An 18985-nucleotide genomic window follows, 5' to 3' on the forward strand; every position below is an offset into this window, starting at 1 on the left:
TGCTCCTGTCAGGTGCGCGTGCCTGCTCCTCTCCCGGACTCCGCCCCCTCCTCCCATCCGCGTCCAAGGCACTTGATTGACAGGCAAGATGTCGGTGCAGAGAGGGGCAGGAGGGGATGCAGCAGCGGCGGCGGCAGCAGGCACCGGCTCCATGCAGCAGTCACCCTGAGGGCCCGCACATGCCACCTGGAGTAGTGTGCGCCTAATAAAGGGCTCCGGGTCATAAGCCGGCTAGATGCGGCTGCCCGCTGCTCAGATTCCTCTTGTCCGCCTGGAGCCTCGCACCCTGAGCCTGGGCACCACGCACTCCACATTGCTTGCTTTCTTGCCTGCTGGCAGCAGCATCAGCAGCGCTGCCTGGTGCGCCTGTGATACAGCATCTCTGGGCTGGAGGCGCTAATGGAGGCAGTGCCCTCTCCATGCACCTGTGCTGAGCAGAGCCTGGGGTAGTGGGAGGCAGCGAGGGGAGGGTGGGGTGCACCAGTGGGAGAAGGTTACACAGCAGGAAGAAGACGAGGCTCAGTTTTCCCTTTATTAAGCTGATTTCGGGGGGGAGGGAGGGTGGGAAGAAGAGGGTGATCGCAGAGCAAAGGGGAGAGAGATGGATGAAGAAAATGTGCCCAGCAGCGACGACCAGCCCCTGAGTGTGCAGAAAGCCCTGCAGCAGTGCGAGTTGGTCCAGAACATGATAGACATCAGCATCTCCAACCTGGAGGGGCTCCGGACCAAGTGTGCCACCTCCAACGACTTGACCCAGAAGGAGATCCGGACCCTGGAGGTAGGAGCTCAGCGGTGTGCTGTGACAATGGGATCCCTGCTATCTGCAGAGTTTCTCTCCTATTTGCACCCATCCCCCTAATGCTGCCAGTGGGTTTGTTGATATCCCCGGCTTGGTGTGCAGTGCCATAAATGAAGCAGCTGCAGTGAGATGGAGAGAGGCTGCGCATTCTGCAGGTGGTCGCAAAGGTACCAGACTGTGCAGTGCTCCTGTGCACCCCCAGCCGCCTTCATCTTCCCCAGCCCACACCTTACACAGGAATTATTCCACTTCTCTGCCAGAAGGGCTTTATTCTATTATACAATGGTATTATTCCACCCGGCTCCCACCCCTACAGCACAAGGGGTGCACACAGGCATGTGCACCCTTGGCCCAGCCAGGCCCTTCGCTTTGGCTTCCATATTATTTATTTATTTTGTCGACTCTAGTAAGCAGAATATTATAATCGGTTCCTACAATTGTTACTTTTTAGAACAATGGATTCTCAAAGATCCCCTGTCCAACTAAGTGCCATTCAGATCAGCCTCAGCTCATTCTCGGGAGCGATGACCCAAAGTACATTTAGATTGAGTTGAAATAATACCTGGCAATGTAATGGTTAAATACAGCGGCCTTTATATGACATAATGGTGGCCTCAGTTAGGAAGGTGTCTGTTATATGGACTCTTACACTAGAGATAAAAGGTGCATGTATTCTGTCTTTGGATTGGTGGTGTTGCCTTACGTCTGGATGTACAGCATGGTTTCTGCTTGGGTATATGGCATCTTCTATGGTTTAGAGGCCTAAAGCATAATGTGTATACATTCATTCTAATAAAAGTGATGTAACATTTGCAATTCTTACAATGCATGCAGATTCTATGATTATAAGAGGAAAAATTGCATGGAAGCTCGTCAGTCTATTTCACCCCAATTAAGATTTTGTTCTCTGTCATGTCTTAGGCCGAGTTCCCCACCATCTGTAAGTAGCACTTTGTATGTTCACTGCGTCCAAAGCGCTGCTGTCTAGTGAACGGCAGGTAAATCCGCATGTGTTCACTGAACCATGCAGATATACCGCATTCAATACATTCTATTGATGTCATTTATGTTGCGGAGACTAGCGTCTCCCCAAGAGAAATTGACATGCTGCTGTCTTGAAAGACGCACCGCATGTCATTCTCCACAGGCGTCTGTAGGCGCCTAGTGGACATGGGATTTCCAGAAATCCCATCCCCTATGCTGCCACATTTGGCCGCTGTGGGTTTGACGCTGCATAAGTACCCAGCGTCAAACTCGCAGAAGTTCCTGATCGTGGGCCCATACCCTAATAATTCTATGTTCACAAAAAACATGGACATTTGTTTCACGTGTAAAGTATCATGTATGGAAGTTTATTGTGTTTTGGGTAGTAAAAAGTTGAGGGCAGAATTTACTCAGGGAATGGACTGACTTGATCTATTCTCTTCCTGGACTGCCTCAATCCATCATAAACTGCTGGCCCTTCTAGATCTTATTGTGGCAGAACACTGATATTATGTCTGAGCTCGGACCCACCAGAGAATCTTCGTGTTCACTGGTGCTGAGCTAGGACCCACCAGAGAATCTTCATGTCCACTTGTGCTGAGCTAGGACCCACCAGAGAATCTTCGTGTCCACTGGTGCTGAGCTAGGACCCACCAGAGAATCTTCGTGTCCACTGGTGCTGAGCTAGGACCTACCAGAGAATCTTCGTGTCCACTGGTGCTGAGCTAGGACCCACCAGAGAATCTTCGTGTCCACTTGTGCTGAGCTAGGACCCACCAGAGAATCTTCGTGTCCACTGGTGCTGAACTAGGACCCACCAGAGTATCTTCATGTCCACTGATGCTGAGCTAGGACCCACCAGAGAATCTTCGTGTCCACTGGTGCTGAGCTAGGACCCACCAGAGACTCTTCGTGTCCACTGGTGCTGAGCTAGGACCCACCAGAGAATCTTCGTGTCCACTGGTGCAGAGCTAGGACCCACCAGAGAATCTTCGTGTCCACTGGTGCTGAGCTAGGACCCACCAGAGAATCTTCGTGTTCACTGGTGCTGAGCTAGGACCCACCAGAGAATCTTCGTGTCCACTTGTGCTGAGCTAGGACCCACCAGAGAATCTTCATGTCCACTTGTGCTGAGCTAGGACCCACCAGAGAATCTTCGTGTCCACTGTTGCTGAACTAGGACCCACCAGAGAATCTTCATTACCACTGGTGCTGAGCTAAGACCCACCAGAGAATCTTCGTGTCCACTGGTGCTGAGCTAGGACCCACCAGAGAATCTTCGTGTCCACTGGTGCTGAGCTAGGACCCACCAGAGAATCTTCGTGTCCACTGGTGCTGAACTAGGACCCACCAGAGAATCTTCATTACCACTGGTGCTGAGGTAGGATCCACCAGAGAATCTTCGTGTCCACTGGTGCTGAGCTAGGACCCACCAGAGAATCTTCATGTCCACTGGTGCTGTGCTAAGACCCACCAGAGAATCTTCGTGTCCACTGGTGCTGAGCTAGGACCCACCAGATAATCTTCGTGTCCACTGGTGCTGAGCTAGGACCTACCAGAGAATCTTCATGTCCACTGGTGCTGTGCTAAGACCCACCAGAGAATCTTCGTGTCCACTGGTGCTGAGCTAGGACCCACCAGAGAATCTTCGTGTCCACTGGTGCTGAGCTAGGACCCACCAGAGAATCTTCGTGTCCACTGGTGTTGAGCTAAAAGCCACCATAGAATCTTCGTGTCCACTGGCGAGCCGTTTGCTCTGAGCAAGGTAACATCCAATTATGGATAGTTGGTTTGTATAAAAGCTATAAAATTAAGTTTCTATCTTTTGTGCTGTAATAAATGTATGTCATAAGGTTAAGTTATTGTCTCATGACGATAACTCACGTCCATTTGCCCTGTTACAGAATATGGGGAACATACATTAGGCTCTTTTAAGGGGTTGCTCACACTGGCATATAACACGGCCGAGTGCTATGTGATGTTATATCGGATAGTACTCAGCCCAATGTTATACTATGGGGCAGTGCAGATCTGCAATTATTTTCTCATGCTGATTCGACATGAGAAAACAATCGCAGCATGTTGTGAGTGATTCCAGTGTTCGGATGACGTGCAAGTCTATGGGTACTTGTGAAACATCAGACTGCACTCGGATGTCGTCCCAGTTCAGTACAATGTACGCTCACAGCGACAATGTAAAAGATGGAGAAATTACATTTTCCATCTTTGCACCTGTGATGAGATTTTCTCATGTGAGACACTGATCTGACAGAGTTTGAGCCGAGTGTCATTAGCATAATCGGCCCGATTCTCTTGCACGAGAGAACTGACGCCACTGTGAGTGTACCCTAAGGCTTCGTTCCCACAATCAGCTTTTGGTGACTTTTTGATGTTGCAGATTTTCTGCACCTGCATGTTTGTCTCGTTTTTTGTTTCTTGTTGGTATGTCATGTTTTAAATAAAGCTGCTTTGGTTTTGATACTTCCTGGTATTTCTTCTTTGACAAAGCTTTATGTGCAGATTACATACATTTTTATTCATTTTTTACCTCCAGATTTTCTGCATCCAATGCAATGGGAAAAATCGTCACATAAAACTTTGCAAAAACTCATGTTGGACAGACAGCCTAACCAATAAGTGTCTCTCTGGAAAATTTGAGCCTGACCAGTCATTCACCTGAATGGCCACCATGTAATATTATATGAGAAATGTCTCGCTAATTGCAGAAAATCAAAAAGGAGGACAATATCGTCACAGTCAGTAGAAACACCTTTTACTGATATGTATTGTGAGATGTAATCACTTGCTATGCTTATCTCAGTAAACTATAACAAAATCTTAAAACCCTTTAATTCTTAAGTTTGTGAACACTTTTCAATAGCTAAAAGTTTTCTTGGCTCTAAAACCATAAGGGGAGATTAATTAACCCCTTAGTGACAGAGCCAATTTGGTACTTAATGACCAGGCCAATTTTTACAAGTCTGACCACTGTCACTTTATGAGGTTATATCTCTAGCACGCTTCATCGTTTCCCACTGATTCTGAGATTGTATTTTTCATGACATATTGTACTTCACGTTAGTGGTAAAACTTCTTCAATATAACTTCCATTTATTTATGAAAAAATAAAAAACGGAAATTTGGTGAAAATTTTGCAATTTTCTAGCTTTTAATTTATGTACCTTAAATCAGTCAGTGGTGTCACACAAAATAGTTTATAAATAACATTTCCCACATGTCGACTTTACATCAGCACAATTTTAGAAACATATTTTTTTTTTATTAGCAATTTCTTATTTTTCCAGCAAAATTTACAAAACCGTTTTTTTAGGGACCACCTCATATTTGAAGTGACTTTGGGGGGGGTCAGTATAACAGAAAATACCTAAAAGTGACACCATTCTAAAAACTGCACCCCTCAAGGCGCACAAAACCACATTCAAGAAGTTTATTAACCCTTCAGGTGCTTCACGAGAACTAAAGCAATGTGGAAGGAAAAAATGAACATTTTACTTTTTTAATATTGTGGTACCGTGTTAGCCAGAAAAAAAGATGTAGATACTTATGTCCCCAAAAAAATTGAGAGAAGTATTCAAGAAGTGATACCTTTATTGGCTAACCAGAGAAATTATATTCGCAAGCTTTCAAGGCTCTCAATTTTTGGGGGGGACATAAGTATTTACATCTACTTCTTTCACAAAAAATTTACTTTGGAAATTTTTTTTTTTATTTTCACAAGGGTAACAGGAGAAAACGGACCACAAAATTTGTTTTGCAATTTCTCCTGAGTATGTCAATACCCCGAATGTGGGGGAAAGCTAATGTTTGGACGCTTGGCAGGCCTCAGAGGAAAGGGAGCACAGTTTGACTTTTTGAACGCAACAAGGTCAGAGAGGTCCTGCCCACTGCAGTGCTCTGCTCTGCCCTCAACAGGGCAGAGCAGTACGACTGCGCTGGAGCCACGACAGGAAGCAATGAAGAGGACGTCATCGCTAGAAGATGGGAGGCGCCGGACCGGACCGCGACACCCATCAGACCCAGACCGGACCCGGACCACCCCTGGGTGAGTATAATCTAATTCATTTTTCTTATCTTTCAGGTTATATCGGGGGCTTACCTACAGCATTACAGAATGCTGTAGATAAGCCCCTGATGGCGGTGGCTGCATCTTATATGCGAAAAAATAGGTGCCAGATTCCCTTTAAATGAGTTACGAAGACTTTGAGAGAGTGATATGAGACAGGCAGATTTTGGTCTAGACAGCATGAAACATGGGTGATTATTAACTGCAGAGTTCCGAGTATTATCAATAATATTGCCCTTTTATTTACTAATTTCTCAGTACAACGGCCCTCCCAGGAACCTGGCTGTGTCGGGCACTTTAGCCAACTCAATTACTTGCATGGGGCTATTCTGTAGTTCCCTACAATAATGGGGGCTGGGGTTGCACTTTGCAGATAGAAGCAGTAAAGTTGTGTGGTTGTTTTTTTTTTACGCACAATCGGGGTCTCGAGTAGTCACACCTTTAGTCTTGTAAAGTGTATGAATAACTTCTAAGTGTCCCCCACAGCAGATGCTGACAGTGTGCTCAATATACAATAGTTGGGCACAAAAAAATGGAAAGTCTGTGCATACAAATATGCAAATTGCCTCTTTAGACAGGAAGAGGACTTGAACTCTATTGACCCTTTAACGAGTCGTGAAATGTGACTTAGGAAAAAAGCCAAATCAGAATCTCAATTTGCAGACACAGTGTTTTGGGTTATTGTTCCTCGTTAATGCAAAGTATGAGAACTGATTTGGCTAGGTGAGAGGCTCTGGACTGCCCTAAATCACAGTTCAAGGCTTGTTAAAGGGTCAATAGAGACTTGTAGGATTGCTGCTTCCAAAAGGTGGAGCTATAGAGTTCAAGTCCTCTTCTTCTCTGAAGATGCAATTTGCATATTAGGTTTCCCAGAGGAGTATTGCACGGCGAATATGCCTCCTTACCTTGGCATGCCAGAGCTGGTATGTCACTCTCCATAAGGAGAAGCCTTACCCCTTAGACTTCTGTGCATACAAATACATTTACAGAAAAATGACAAAGTAAAGATCAACTTTATCTTTTTTTAAGTACCACTCCAGTGTTTTTTTTTTATTGCAGGAGTGGTGCCACTAATCTAAGTTCCCTGCCCCTATTCTTAAATTTACTCTGTCTTCATCTGTTATCTGCGCCACTCCAGTCATCTTCTGCAGGTTGTGACCAGATCTCTTCAGTGTTTGCTGGGTCATCCAGAAGTCATAATTCAATGTAAGTCTATGAGAGTCAGAATGAGGATCTCATAGACTTACACTGAGAGCTTGTGATCGGTACCTCTGACTTCCGGTCAGTCACAAGATGGCCATGCGGGATTGGATCGGTGCGGGAACATGGAGGCTGGTAAGTATAATACTAGGGACAGTGAACTTAAGATTAGTTGCACCACTCCAGTGCTGAAATAAAAAAATAAATGTGTTGCTTGAGCTGCATGTTTTGGGTCACTGTTTTGTTGGAAGGTGAACTTCCTTCCCAGTTTCAAATCACTGACAGACTGAAACAGGTTTTGCTCAAGATCATCACAGTATTTTGCACCATCCATCTTCCCCTCAACTTAGACCATTTTCCCTGTCCCTGCTTACGAAAAACATCCCCACAGCATGATTCTGCCACCCTCATGTTTCACTATGGGGATGGTGTTCTTGGGGTGATGAGCTTTCCTGAGTTTGGTTCCAGACATAGTGTTTACCTTGGTGGCCAAAAAGTTAAATTTTGGTCTTATCTGACCACGGGACCTTTCTCCATAAATTTGGTGAGTCTCACACATGTCTTTTGGCAAACTCAAAATAAGCTTTACAATTTTTGTAAGTAAGTAAAGGCTTTTTTTCCCCCTGTCCAAAAATGCCACCTCTATGGAGTATACGGCTTATTGTGGTTGTATGGATAGATACTCCAGTCTCTGCTTGGGAACTCTGCAGCTCCTTCAGGGTTACTTTGTTCTCTGTGCTGCCTTTCTGATTAATGCCCTGCTCGCCAGGCTGAGAGTTTTGGTGGATGGCCCTCTCTTGGCAGGTTTGTTGTGGCACAATGTTCTTTCCATTTGATGGTAATAGATTTGATTGCACTCCGGGGGATCATCAGAGATTGGATATTTTTTTATAACCCAGTCCTGACTTGTACTTTTCAACAACTTTGTCCCTGACTTGTTTGGAGATCTCCTTGGTCTTCATGGTGTTGTTTGGTTAGTGGTGCCTCTTGCTTAATGGTATTGCAGCCTCTGTGGCTTTTCAGAAAAGATGTGTATATACTAACAGACCATGTGACACTTAGATTGCACACAGGTGGACTTCCTTTCACTAAGCATGTGACGTATGAAGGGAATTGCTTGCATCACACTTTTTTAGAGGCTTCATAGCAAAGGGGTGAATACATATGCACATTCCATTTTGTAGTTATTTGTTCCTTTCATTTCTGCCTGTATTTTTCTCAGTTCACTTAACCAAGCTTACTATTTAATTTTGATGCATCACACATAAATCAGATTACAAAAATGTTTAAACAGATATTGTAGTGTAACAAAATAGGTAAAAATCCAAGGGGGTGAATACTTTTGCAACCCACTGTATGTACACACGTGGTCAAAATTGTTGGTACCCCTCATTTAATGACAGAAAAACCCGCAATGGTCACAGAAATAACTTGAATCTGACAAATGTAATAATAAGTAAAAAGTCTATGAAAATGAACAAATGAAAGTCAGACATGGCTTTTCAACCATGCTTCCACAGAATTTAAAAAAAATAAATAAAACTCATGTATGTAAGTCAGCCAAAATCCTGGTGGGAAAGCGTATTGTGGACAGATCAGACCAGGATAAATCTTTTTGGTAAATGACATCATCCTACTGTTTACTGAAAACCGAATTAGGCCAACTGTAAGGATTCCTGACTTTCCTTTGTGCCTGTTTGCCCTTATTCAAGATGGAGTCTTGTATCTCGCCCTGTCATGGAATTTCCTGTGTGTTTTGTGATTTAAGTCCAGGTCGCGTGTTCTTCTTTGCCTGAGTATTTTGTTGCTGTTGGCTCTTGAGCTCCTGCCTGTTTAATGGCGGACTCCCTGCTGCTGCTCGCTACTCGGCTCTCCGCCTCTCCATGCTCTGCTGCCTTCAGTCCCCTGTGCGTCTCCCCAATAACTGCTATCTGAACTTCTACTGAGTCCAAAAGGGAAATGTGGTGATCTTCCCCTGTAAATGCTACTTCTGTGTATTGCTGGACTTCTACGTTTAGGTGCCGTGTGCATTTTCACCTATATGATTGCTGGACTTCTACATGTTAGTGCGGTGTGCGTGCTCATCCATAATATCGCTGGACTTCCTCATTAAAGGGAATCTGTCACCCCATTTTAGCCTTATCATCTGCTGGCACTGCCATCAGTGGCTTATTCACAGCATTCTGTAAGGCTGTAGGCAAGTCCCCGATGAAACCTGAAAGATAAGAAAAACGAGTTAGATTATACTCACTGGGGGGCGGGTGCGGTGGGTGTTGCGGTCTAGTCCGGCGCCTCCCATCTACATACGATGCCGTCCTCCTACAGAATGCTGTAGATAAGTCTATGATGGCGGTGGCCGCAGCTTATATGCCAGAAATGAAGTGACAGATTCCCTTTAAGGGCCGTGTGCTTCTTCTCATATATACTTCTCGTATATAATCACGTTTAGTACATAGTGCACACCTGCGTCATATTACAGTTGGACCGGTTCATATTAGCGGTCGCGCCCCACTCTTCAGTTTCACTGGACATTACTATATTGTGCTGTGTTTTCGTTACTATTGTAGTAAGTGAACTGTTAGTTTTGCTTCATTTGCATTATTCTATATTGTGCTGTGTTTTCGTTACTATTGCAGGAAGTGCTATGTTACTTTTGCTACACTTGCTTCATTCTATTTTGTGCTGTATTTTCATTACTATTGCAGGAAGTGCTCTGTTAGTTTTGTTTCACTTCTTAATATACTTATTTACATCTGCTTTGGTCTCTGTCTTGTGTTATCCCACGCAATCAGATTCCGTAGTACCCTTATAATTGTTACACCAACGAAGGAAAGAACACATTACCTACAGTAGAATATGGTGGAGGTTCACAGATGTTTTGGGGTTATTTTGCTGCCTCTGCCACTCGGTGCCTTGATTGTGTGCAAGGCATCGTGAAATCTGTAGATTACCAAAGGATTTTGGATTGCAATGTAGTGCCCAGTGTCAGAAAACTGGGTTTTTGACTAGGTCATGGGTCTTCCAGCAGGGCAATGACCCTAAACATACTTCAAGAAGCACGCAAAAATGAATGGAAACTGTCAGGAATTGTAGCTCTGTACCTGGGTGGGCTCCGACTCTCTGGCGGGTCACCCGTCACCCTTCATGGGCCATGAGGGCTGGGGTGTCACCTCCAGGGGCCAGACCTTGCTTAGTCCGGATATCACACTCTAGGAGATGTATTCCTAGCTTTGCTGGGAGAAGGGACGCTACTGCTCCCAGCGAATCTGCTATGAGGGTGTCACAGAAGTATCAGATGAACCGTGTGACAGTCATTCTTGATCTGGCTGTAGAAGGTCATTGCATTAGCTCTGCAGGCATATTCTGGATCTTGCATCTCTGCTGTGGAGTGATATTCTTCACCCTCTAAGACCTAGTGGTGACCTCCACCATCTGCTGCTGATTAACACACCCTTGCTGGAGGTTTAAATACTTTTAGATGCTTCAGCAAGTGGCCGATGATAACTCTGTTTACCTCTGTCTGATGGAAGTGATAGAAGTTGACTAGTTTCTTCTTGGAGCCTCTTAGAGGATTGCTGGTGTGAGCTCTCTTTTGTCATCTCAAGCTAAGTGTATTCCTCATTTGTCTTCCTGCTTTGTCTTTAGTTGTAGTGGGGGCTGACTAGCGCATCCCCGTTCCCTCCCTATCCAGGGTCTATTGCTAGGGACAGTCAGGGATGAGGTTCCTGCTCGGCGATAGGTGCGGAACCTATTTAGGAATGTTAGAACAGGGTGTTGCCTAGGGGTCTCCACTCTGCCCTTTCCTAGTGTTTGGGCTTCCTCACCATCTTTCCTTGTTGTGCACCTAGCACCTCCCTCACCCAGCATGACGACGGGGATCCTGAGACGCTGGGTCCCCTGGTACTAGCTGCTGCCAGCGGGTGCAGGACGCTGTACCTGCTGGGGCAGTCAGATGTGTCTCTCTGGTCTGGGGGTAGAGATTGGGCTTTGCCCCAGTGTGGACAGAAGACCGCTGGGAAGCAGATTTAAACCTGCCATTTCCTCCTTTTGTTTCTGATTATTCTCAGTTCTGCTGGGTGGTTAAGGTCAGTGTTTTTGTGCATCTGAGGAGGTTCATGCTTTGCTGCCTGTGCTTGGTTTATCATTCTTTACCTTAGTTCATGCAGTTGCAACTGTTGTTTCTTGGTTCTGATGGGTTTGCCCTGTTTGTTGTTTCTGTGTCCTGTCACCAGCCACCGTGCTACTCACCGCCAGGGAAGGGCTCTACTAAAGTTACCCCTTGCCAGGACTGGGAGGCTGGTGAAGAGTATACCCGGCCCTCAAGAGTATGCGGCAGTGCGACAGCTAGCACCAAGTGTGACAGACACACTGCTCTTGCTGGCTAACAGTAAGTCAGTTCACCATCACCCAGCATAGAAGCAAAGTGCTGGAGAGTTCTGAAGTGGCCATCAGTAAGTCCGGATGTAGTGTCCAGTGTCAGAAAGCTAGGTTTGCGTCTTAGGTCATGGGTCTTTAAGCAGGACAATTGACAGAAGAAACTGACGGCACATCCTAGTCTGAATAGGTGCATACCAAAAAACAACTTACATATCAAAATATCGAAATGGTTGCACTCAATTGCATTAAGGCATATCAAATATGAAATATATGAAATGTGAATAGCATAATGGCTTTTGGAATTTAGAAAAAAACATATGAGATACTTAGCACAAAATTTGGCCAAAAGATGTGAGCCCATTCACCAACGTCAAGGTGATCTCATTGAACGGGTCCCTATTGTAACTGCCTAATGTGAACTACTGGCTAATAACAAGATAAAGCCTATATTTATAGGAGGATAGGAACCAAAAAGTGGTTGGATGTAATTAAAATCACAGCTTGATGAAGGGCGGAGTGCTCAGTCGGAAAGCTAACATACAAATGACAGAAAAAATTTGATGTGCCTAATTTTTCAATAAGTTATCCATGTTTGGGAAACACTGTGTTATAGATTCTGAAATTTCCATTAATAAATGATGTTTAATTGTTATTAATATTTTTGGTGGCTACAGTTTAGTACAACAATATTTTGAGAGAATTTATCACTAAAATCTACACAACCATCTTTTATGTAGTATCTTGTGCACAATGTTTTGCTAAGGCAAGGCGATACAACATAAATTGAGTGTTAGATAGTAATTAAAGGGGGTTTTTCTCTAAAGTGTTTTATTTTCAGTAGAATGGGCTATTTTATTCGTGACTGCTGGGTCATGGAAGGGCGTGCATACACACTTGCTGTCCATTGAATGATATTGGGGTTGCAGAAAGCATGTCTTTTAAACGTAGTACATTTCAGGAACATAGTACCTTTCCTAGTCTTACTTTCTCTGAACCTGAAATTTTATAGCTCTGTGCTATATTGTGAATAGCAAACTTTAAAATAACTGTAAACCTGCCTGCAAGGCAACACCTTACCACTGCAGTTAACTACCACAGCAGTCACAGCATTACTAAGTCAAACATGTAAACCAAGCTAGGAGGAACTGCTCCCTAATTTTTATAGGTTTTGTGAGGTGCATATGAAGGGGGCTACATTATAAAGAAAGAAGAGAGAGATAAAGAGAAGAAGGAAAGAAAGAGAACATAGAGAGAAAGGAAGAACAGAGAGAGCGAAAAAAAGAACAGAGAGCGAGAAAGGAAGAGGGGAAAGAAAGAAGAGAGAGAGAAAAAAAAGAAAGATTAGAGAGACAAAGAAAGAACAGAGAGAGAGAAAGATTCTATAAAGATACTATAGCAGCCCAGCTCCCATTGTAATTCCCACCTGAGCCTCCCAGTGCAGAACATATCATGATCCGCTCACATGGCCGACATCCCCGAGACCAAGGCAATCCCGCTGTCCGCGCTGGAGGAGGAGGACATGGTGATGGATCTGAAGCATTCCCTCAAGTGCCTCCATGGTTCCGTCACAATCTCCTCCTGAAATTACCTCCTTTCCGGTCAGCTTCTAACACATCACTTCCAGGGGAATGTTACGTGTGAATTTTAAAGGGCTCCTCGGGGCTCCGCTGTGTACTCCTGTGTCCCCGGGAAAAGTAAACTCCCGGCCGGGGCAGACTCTCAAAATTGGGACTGTCCCGCTAAATCCGGGATGGTTGAGAGGTATGAATGCTCCACACCATAAACCTTGTACACGCATGGCTCCGCACACCTCATACACACACAGTTCCGCTTTCTATGCCTCGTACACACACGGCTCTGCTCTGTACACCTAGCACACACACGGCTCCACTCAATACACACATGGCTTCACTCCGTAAACCTCGTACACGTGGCTCTGCTCCGTACACCTTGTACACATGCAGCCACGCTCTGTACTCCTTGTACACACATGGCTCCAGTCCGTAAACCTTGTACACATATGGTTTTGCTCCATACACCTTGTACACAGGCACGTCTACTCTGTACACCTCGTACACACACGGCTCCGCTCCATACACTTGCGGCTCCACTTCATACACCCCGTAAACACATGGCTCTGCTCAGCTCCGTACACTTCGTACACACAGGGGTTCCATTTCGTACGCCCCGTACACACGCGGCTCCGCTCCGTACACCCTATACACATGGCTCCACTCCGTACACCCCGAACACACACGGCTACGCTCCATACACATGTGGCTCCACTCCGTACACTTTGTACATACAGGGCTCTGTTCTGTACACCTCATACACACATGGCTCCGCTCCGTACACCTCGTACACACACGGCTCCGCTCCATACACCTCGTACACATACGGCTTTGCGCCGTACACCTCGTACACACGCGGCTCCGCTCCGTACACCCTATACACATGGCTCCACTCCGTACACCCCGAACACACACGGCTCCGCTCCATACACATGTGGCTTCACTCCGTACACTTTGTACACACAGGGCTCTGTTCTGTACACCTCGCACACACACGGCTCTGCTCTGTACACCTCGTACACACACGGCTCCGCTCCGTACACCTCGTACACATACGGCTTTGCGCCGTACACCTCGTACACACACTGCTCCGCTCTGTACACTTCGTACACACACGGCTCTGCTCTGTACACCTCGCTCGTACACACACGGCTCCGCTCCGTACACCTCGGACGCACGGCTCCGCTCTGTACACCTCGCTCGTAACCAAACGGCTCTGCTCCGTACACACACGGCTCTGCTCCGTACACACAAGGCTCCGCTCCGTACACACAAGGCTCCGCATACCTCATACACACACTGCTTCGCTCTGTACACTTCGCACACACACGGCTCTGCTCTGTACACCTTGCTCGTACACACACGGCTCCGCTCCGTACACCTCATACACACACATCTCTGCTACATCCCCCATGTAAACCCCTCCTGACCCCACACATAAACTTCCCCTCAACCAGCACTTTGACAACCAGCACACTGAGGCCCTTGATCATGTGACCCCTGACTCCTCCCCTCCTGTGACCTCATCACAGGTCCTGTGCACACAGAAGAGAGAACAAAGCAGAGCAGGGAGGGAGATGATCGATTCTCCCTGCTCTGCCGCAGATACAGTTACAGTGGGTGGGCCCCCTCAGAGCGCGGGGCCCAGGGCCACCGCCCCCTCTGCCCCCCCCGGTAGCTACGCTAATGCATATGAGTCTTAAAAGTTGATTCTTAATATTTTTGAATAACTGTTGTTTGCCTCTTATATCAGCTCCTATGGCTTATTGTCCGCTATCTTTGCAAAACGGACGCAGTGTAAATGAACAATGGATGTTTTGTAATATGTTGATTGACCATTGTGTGGTACCCTGTGGCTTGTTGACTTTTAAAACAGAGGAGGAAAAACTATGCAAATTTATTAACTATGCAAACAATGAGAGTTAAACTCTTCCCACCTGCCCCCTGACCTGTGGATGATCTGAAACACAGATGTGGGTACAAAAAGGATACTCTTTACAAAACCACAGCCAGGACTACTCTACAAGACAGCCAGAACATCATAGCTCCATCACGAGGGACACAGATTTGACATTCCATATGATGTCAGCTTAGGGGACCATGGCCCCGGCTGAAAGAATACAGATCTGCTCCATTGACCATCACTGAACCCATGGATACGTTTGGGGAAGTCAGGATTGGGACCAGCCTGTCTCCTGGCTCCATGGAGAAGCCAGGTTATAACCCTCCGGTCACCTGGTCATGTACCTCAATTGACTGTTAGCTTCCTAAGCTTGTCATTACCTCCTCTCTGTGCGTGCCACAGGTTGGTGTAGTTGGCCCTGGAATCTCTGAAGTTGCAGCTGCTCTAATCCAGGGGAGTCACCATTTTAGGTATTTTGCAGGTACTGTTCTATTTGTCATTGTCTGTTTGGTAGTTCACTAAAATTTTGCCACGTTGTTTTACCCTCATCCTGTGTTGTCCGAGTAGTATTATGCCCACACTAAAAGGAGAGTGGGCGTTCAGTGGGATGAGCCCTTGTCAATGTGGTCTCGGGTCAGCGGACTAGAGAACCCACTGACCCCTCGTTTCTCCACATTTTTTTGGCATCAGTGGGATACTACTCAGCCTGGCTGATCTGGGAGAGCTGTAGCGGACCAGTCTTCTTAGACACTGTCCAGGGTTCCACAACCAGGGAGGCATGTAGACAGATCCAGCAGACCAAGGGTGAGGCACACACAGCAGGTTTCTTATGCCACTATGACCAACCTCTGCCTTGGGGTAATCATTTCTAGGCTTACAATAGTGGATGTGATTTACACTCCTAAATAATGAAATTGGACCACCAAGAAGGAAAAGGTGTGGAATTATGGAAATAACATGATGGCTAGACATGTGAATGTTATTTCCATTATTCCACTACTTAACCTTCTTGGAGTTGCAATTCTTATGGTGAAGATTCTATTTTGAACCGTTTTTCTGTAGATCTCATTAACCTAAAATATTTTCCAATTTATATATGCTGTATATACAGTGGGTACGGAAAGTATTCAGACCTTTTTAAAATTTTCACTCTTTGTTTCATTGCAGCCATGAAAATTCAAAAAAGTTCATTTTTTTTCTCATTAATTTACAATCTGCACCCCATCTCGACTAAAAAACCCCCCAGAAATGTAGACATTTTTCCAAATTTATTTAAAAAGAAAAACTGAAATATCACATGGTCAAAAGTATTCAGACCCTTTGCTCAGTATTGAGTAGAAGCACCATTTTGAACTAGTACAGCCGTGAGTCTTCTTGGGAATGATGCAACAAGTTTTTCACACCTGGATTTGGGGATGCTCTGCCATTCTTCCTTGCAGATCCTCTCCAGTTCAGTCAGGTTGGATGGTGAACGTTGGTGGACAGCCATTTTCAGGTCTCTCCAGAGATGCTCAATTGGGTTTAGGTCAGGGCTCTGGCTGGACCAGTCAAGAATGGTCACAGAGTTGTTCTGAAGCCACTCCTTTGTTATTTTAGCTGTGTGCTTAGGGTCATTGTCTTGTTGGAAGGTTAACCATTGGCCAAGTCTGAGGTCCAGAGCACTCTGGAAGAGGTTTTCATCCAGGATATCTCTGCACTTGGTTGGATTCATGTTTCCTTCAGTTGCAACCAGTCATCCTGTCCCTGCAGCTGAAAAACACCCCCATAGCATGATGCTGCCACCACTATGTTTCACTGTTGGGATAGTATTGGGCAGGTGATGAGCAGTTCTTGGTTTTCTCCACACATACCGCTTAGAATTATCACCAAAAAGTTCTATCTTCATCTCATTAAACCAGATAATCTTAGTTGTCATAGTCTGTGAGTCCTTCATGTGTTTTTAGCAAACTCTATGCAGGCTTTCATATGTCTGGCACTGAGGAGAGGTTTCCATCGGGCTACTCTGTCATAAGGGCCCGACTGTTGGAGGGCTGCAGTGATAGTTGAATTTGTGGAACTTTCTCCCATCTCCCTACTGCATCTGTGGAGCTCAGCCACAGTGATCTTGGGGTTCTTCTTTACCTTTCTCACCAAGGCTCTTCTCCCATGATTGCTCAGTTTGGCAGGACGGCCTGATCTAGGAAGACTTCTGGTGGTCCCAAAACTTCTTCCATTTAAGGATTATGGAGGCCACTGTGCTCTTAGGAACCTTGAGTACTGGAGAATTTTTTTTGTAACCTTGGCCACTTTCTTTGACCTCATGATTCTCATTTGGCCTGACATGCACCTTGAGCTGTGAGGTCTTATATAGACAGGTGTGTGCCTTTACAAATCAAGTCCTATCAGTTTAATTAAACACAGCTGGACTCCAATGAAGTCGTAGAGCCATATCAAGGAGGATCACAAGGAAATGGACAGCATGTGACTTAAATATGAGTGTCTGAGCAAAGGGTCTGAATACTTATGATCAAGTGATATTTCAGTTTTTCTTTTTTAATAAATTTGAAAAAATGTCTACATATCTGTTTTTTTTTTCCATCAAGATAGGGAGCACAGTGTACATTAATGAGAAAAAAGAGTTTAAAATTTAAAGGGGTCTGAATACTTTCCGTACCCACTGTATATGTGTGTGTGAGTATGTGTGTATATATATATATATATATATATATATATATATATACACACATACATACATACAGTAAAGCTCTGGCATAAATTAAGAGACCACTTTCAAATGCTCAGTTTGTCTGATCTTTCTCTTTATAGGTATGTTTTTTAGTAAAATGTACCGTAAATTGTTCTTGTAGTCTATAAACTTCTGACAACATGTCTCCGAATTTCCAAGCAATAAATTTTGCATTTTTTTTCTGACAAAGAAAAATGGTCAAAATTAAAAAAGAAACAAAAAAAAACAGTGCTTTCAGACCTCAAATAATGCAAAGAAAACAAATTCATAATTATTTAGAAGCAACAATACTAATGTTTTAACTCAGGAAGAGTCCTGAAATCAATATTTTGTGGAATACCCATGATTTTTAAAAACAGCTTTCATGCGTCTTTGCATGCTTGCCACCAGTCTTTCACACTGCTTCTGGCTCAAAAATTTAAGCAGTCCTTCTTTGTTTGATGGCTTGTGACTATCCATCATCCTCTTGATTACATTCCAGAGGTTTTCAATGGGGTCCAGGTCTGGAGAATGGGTTGCCCATAACAGGGTTTTGATGCGGTGGTCTCTTAATTTTTTCCAGAGCTGTGTGTGTATATACAGTGGGGAAAAAAAGTATTTAGTCAGTCAGCAATAGTGCAAGTTCCACCACTTAAAAAGATGAGAGGCGTCTGTAATTTACATCATAGGTAGACCTCAACTATGGGAGACAAACTGAGAAAAAAAAATCCAGAAAATCACATTGTCTGTTTTTTTTTTCATTTTATTTGCATATTATGGTGGAAAATAAGTATTTGGTCAGAAACAAAATTTCATCTTAATACTTTGTGATATATCCTTTGTTGGCAATGACAGAGGTCAAACGTTTTCTGTAAGTCTTCACAAGGTTGCCACACACTGTTGTTGGTATGTTGGCCCATTCCTCCATGCAGATCTCCTCTAGAGCAGTGATGTTTTTGGCTTTTCGCTTGGCAACACGGACTTTCAACTCCCTCCAAAGGTTTTCTATAGGGTTGAGATCTGGAGACTGGCTAGGCCACTCCAGGACCTTGAAATGCTTCTTACGAAGCCACTCCTTCGTTACCCTGGCGGTGTGCTTTGGATCATTGTCATGTTGAAAGACCCAGCCACGTTTCATCTTCAATGCCCTTGCTGATGGAAGGAGGTTTGCACTCAAAATCTCACGATACATGGCCCCATTCATTCTTTCATGTACCCGGATCAGTCGTCCTGGCCCCTTTGCAGAGAAACAGCCCCAAAGCATGATGTTTCCACCACCATGCTTTACAGTAGGTATGGTGTTTGATGGATGCAACTCAGTATTCTTTTTCCTCCAAACACGACAAGTTGTGTTTCTACCAAA

General features: G+C 44.9%; 1 protein-coding gene across 2 annotated transcripts in view; it reads left to right on the plus strand.

The window, feature by feature from the left end:
• The first annotated feature begins 552 nt into the window (after window positions 1–552).
• KSR2 (kinase suppressor of ras 2) overlaps window positions 553–18985 on the plus strand; it is an 887084-nt gene continuing 868651 nt past the window's right edge. For both annotated transcript variants that reach the window (XM_073560006.1, XM_073560082.1), the window contains exon 1: window positions 553–778. In XM_073560006.1, coding sequence (XP_073416107.1) covers window positions 602–778 — 177 coding nt within the window. In that variant the 5' untranslated portion in view covers window positions 553–601. The remainder of the gene's footprint in view (window positions 779–18985) is intronic.

The sequence above is a fragment of the Dendrobates tinctorius genome, unplaced genomic scaffold (assembly GCF_039654945.1).
Source record: "Dendrobates tinctorius isolate UK_male_01 unplaced genomic scaffold, ASM3965494v1 ptg000003l, whole genome shotgun sequence".
Classification (NCBI taxonomy): Eukaryota; Metazoa; Chordata; class Amphibia; order Anura; family Dendrobatidae; genus Dendrobates; species Dendrobates tinctorius.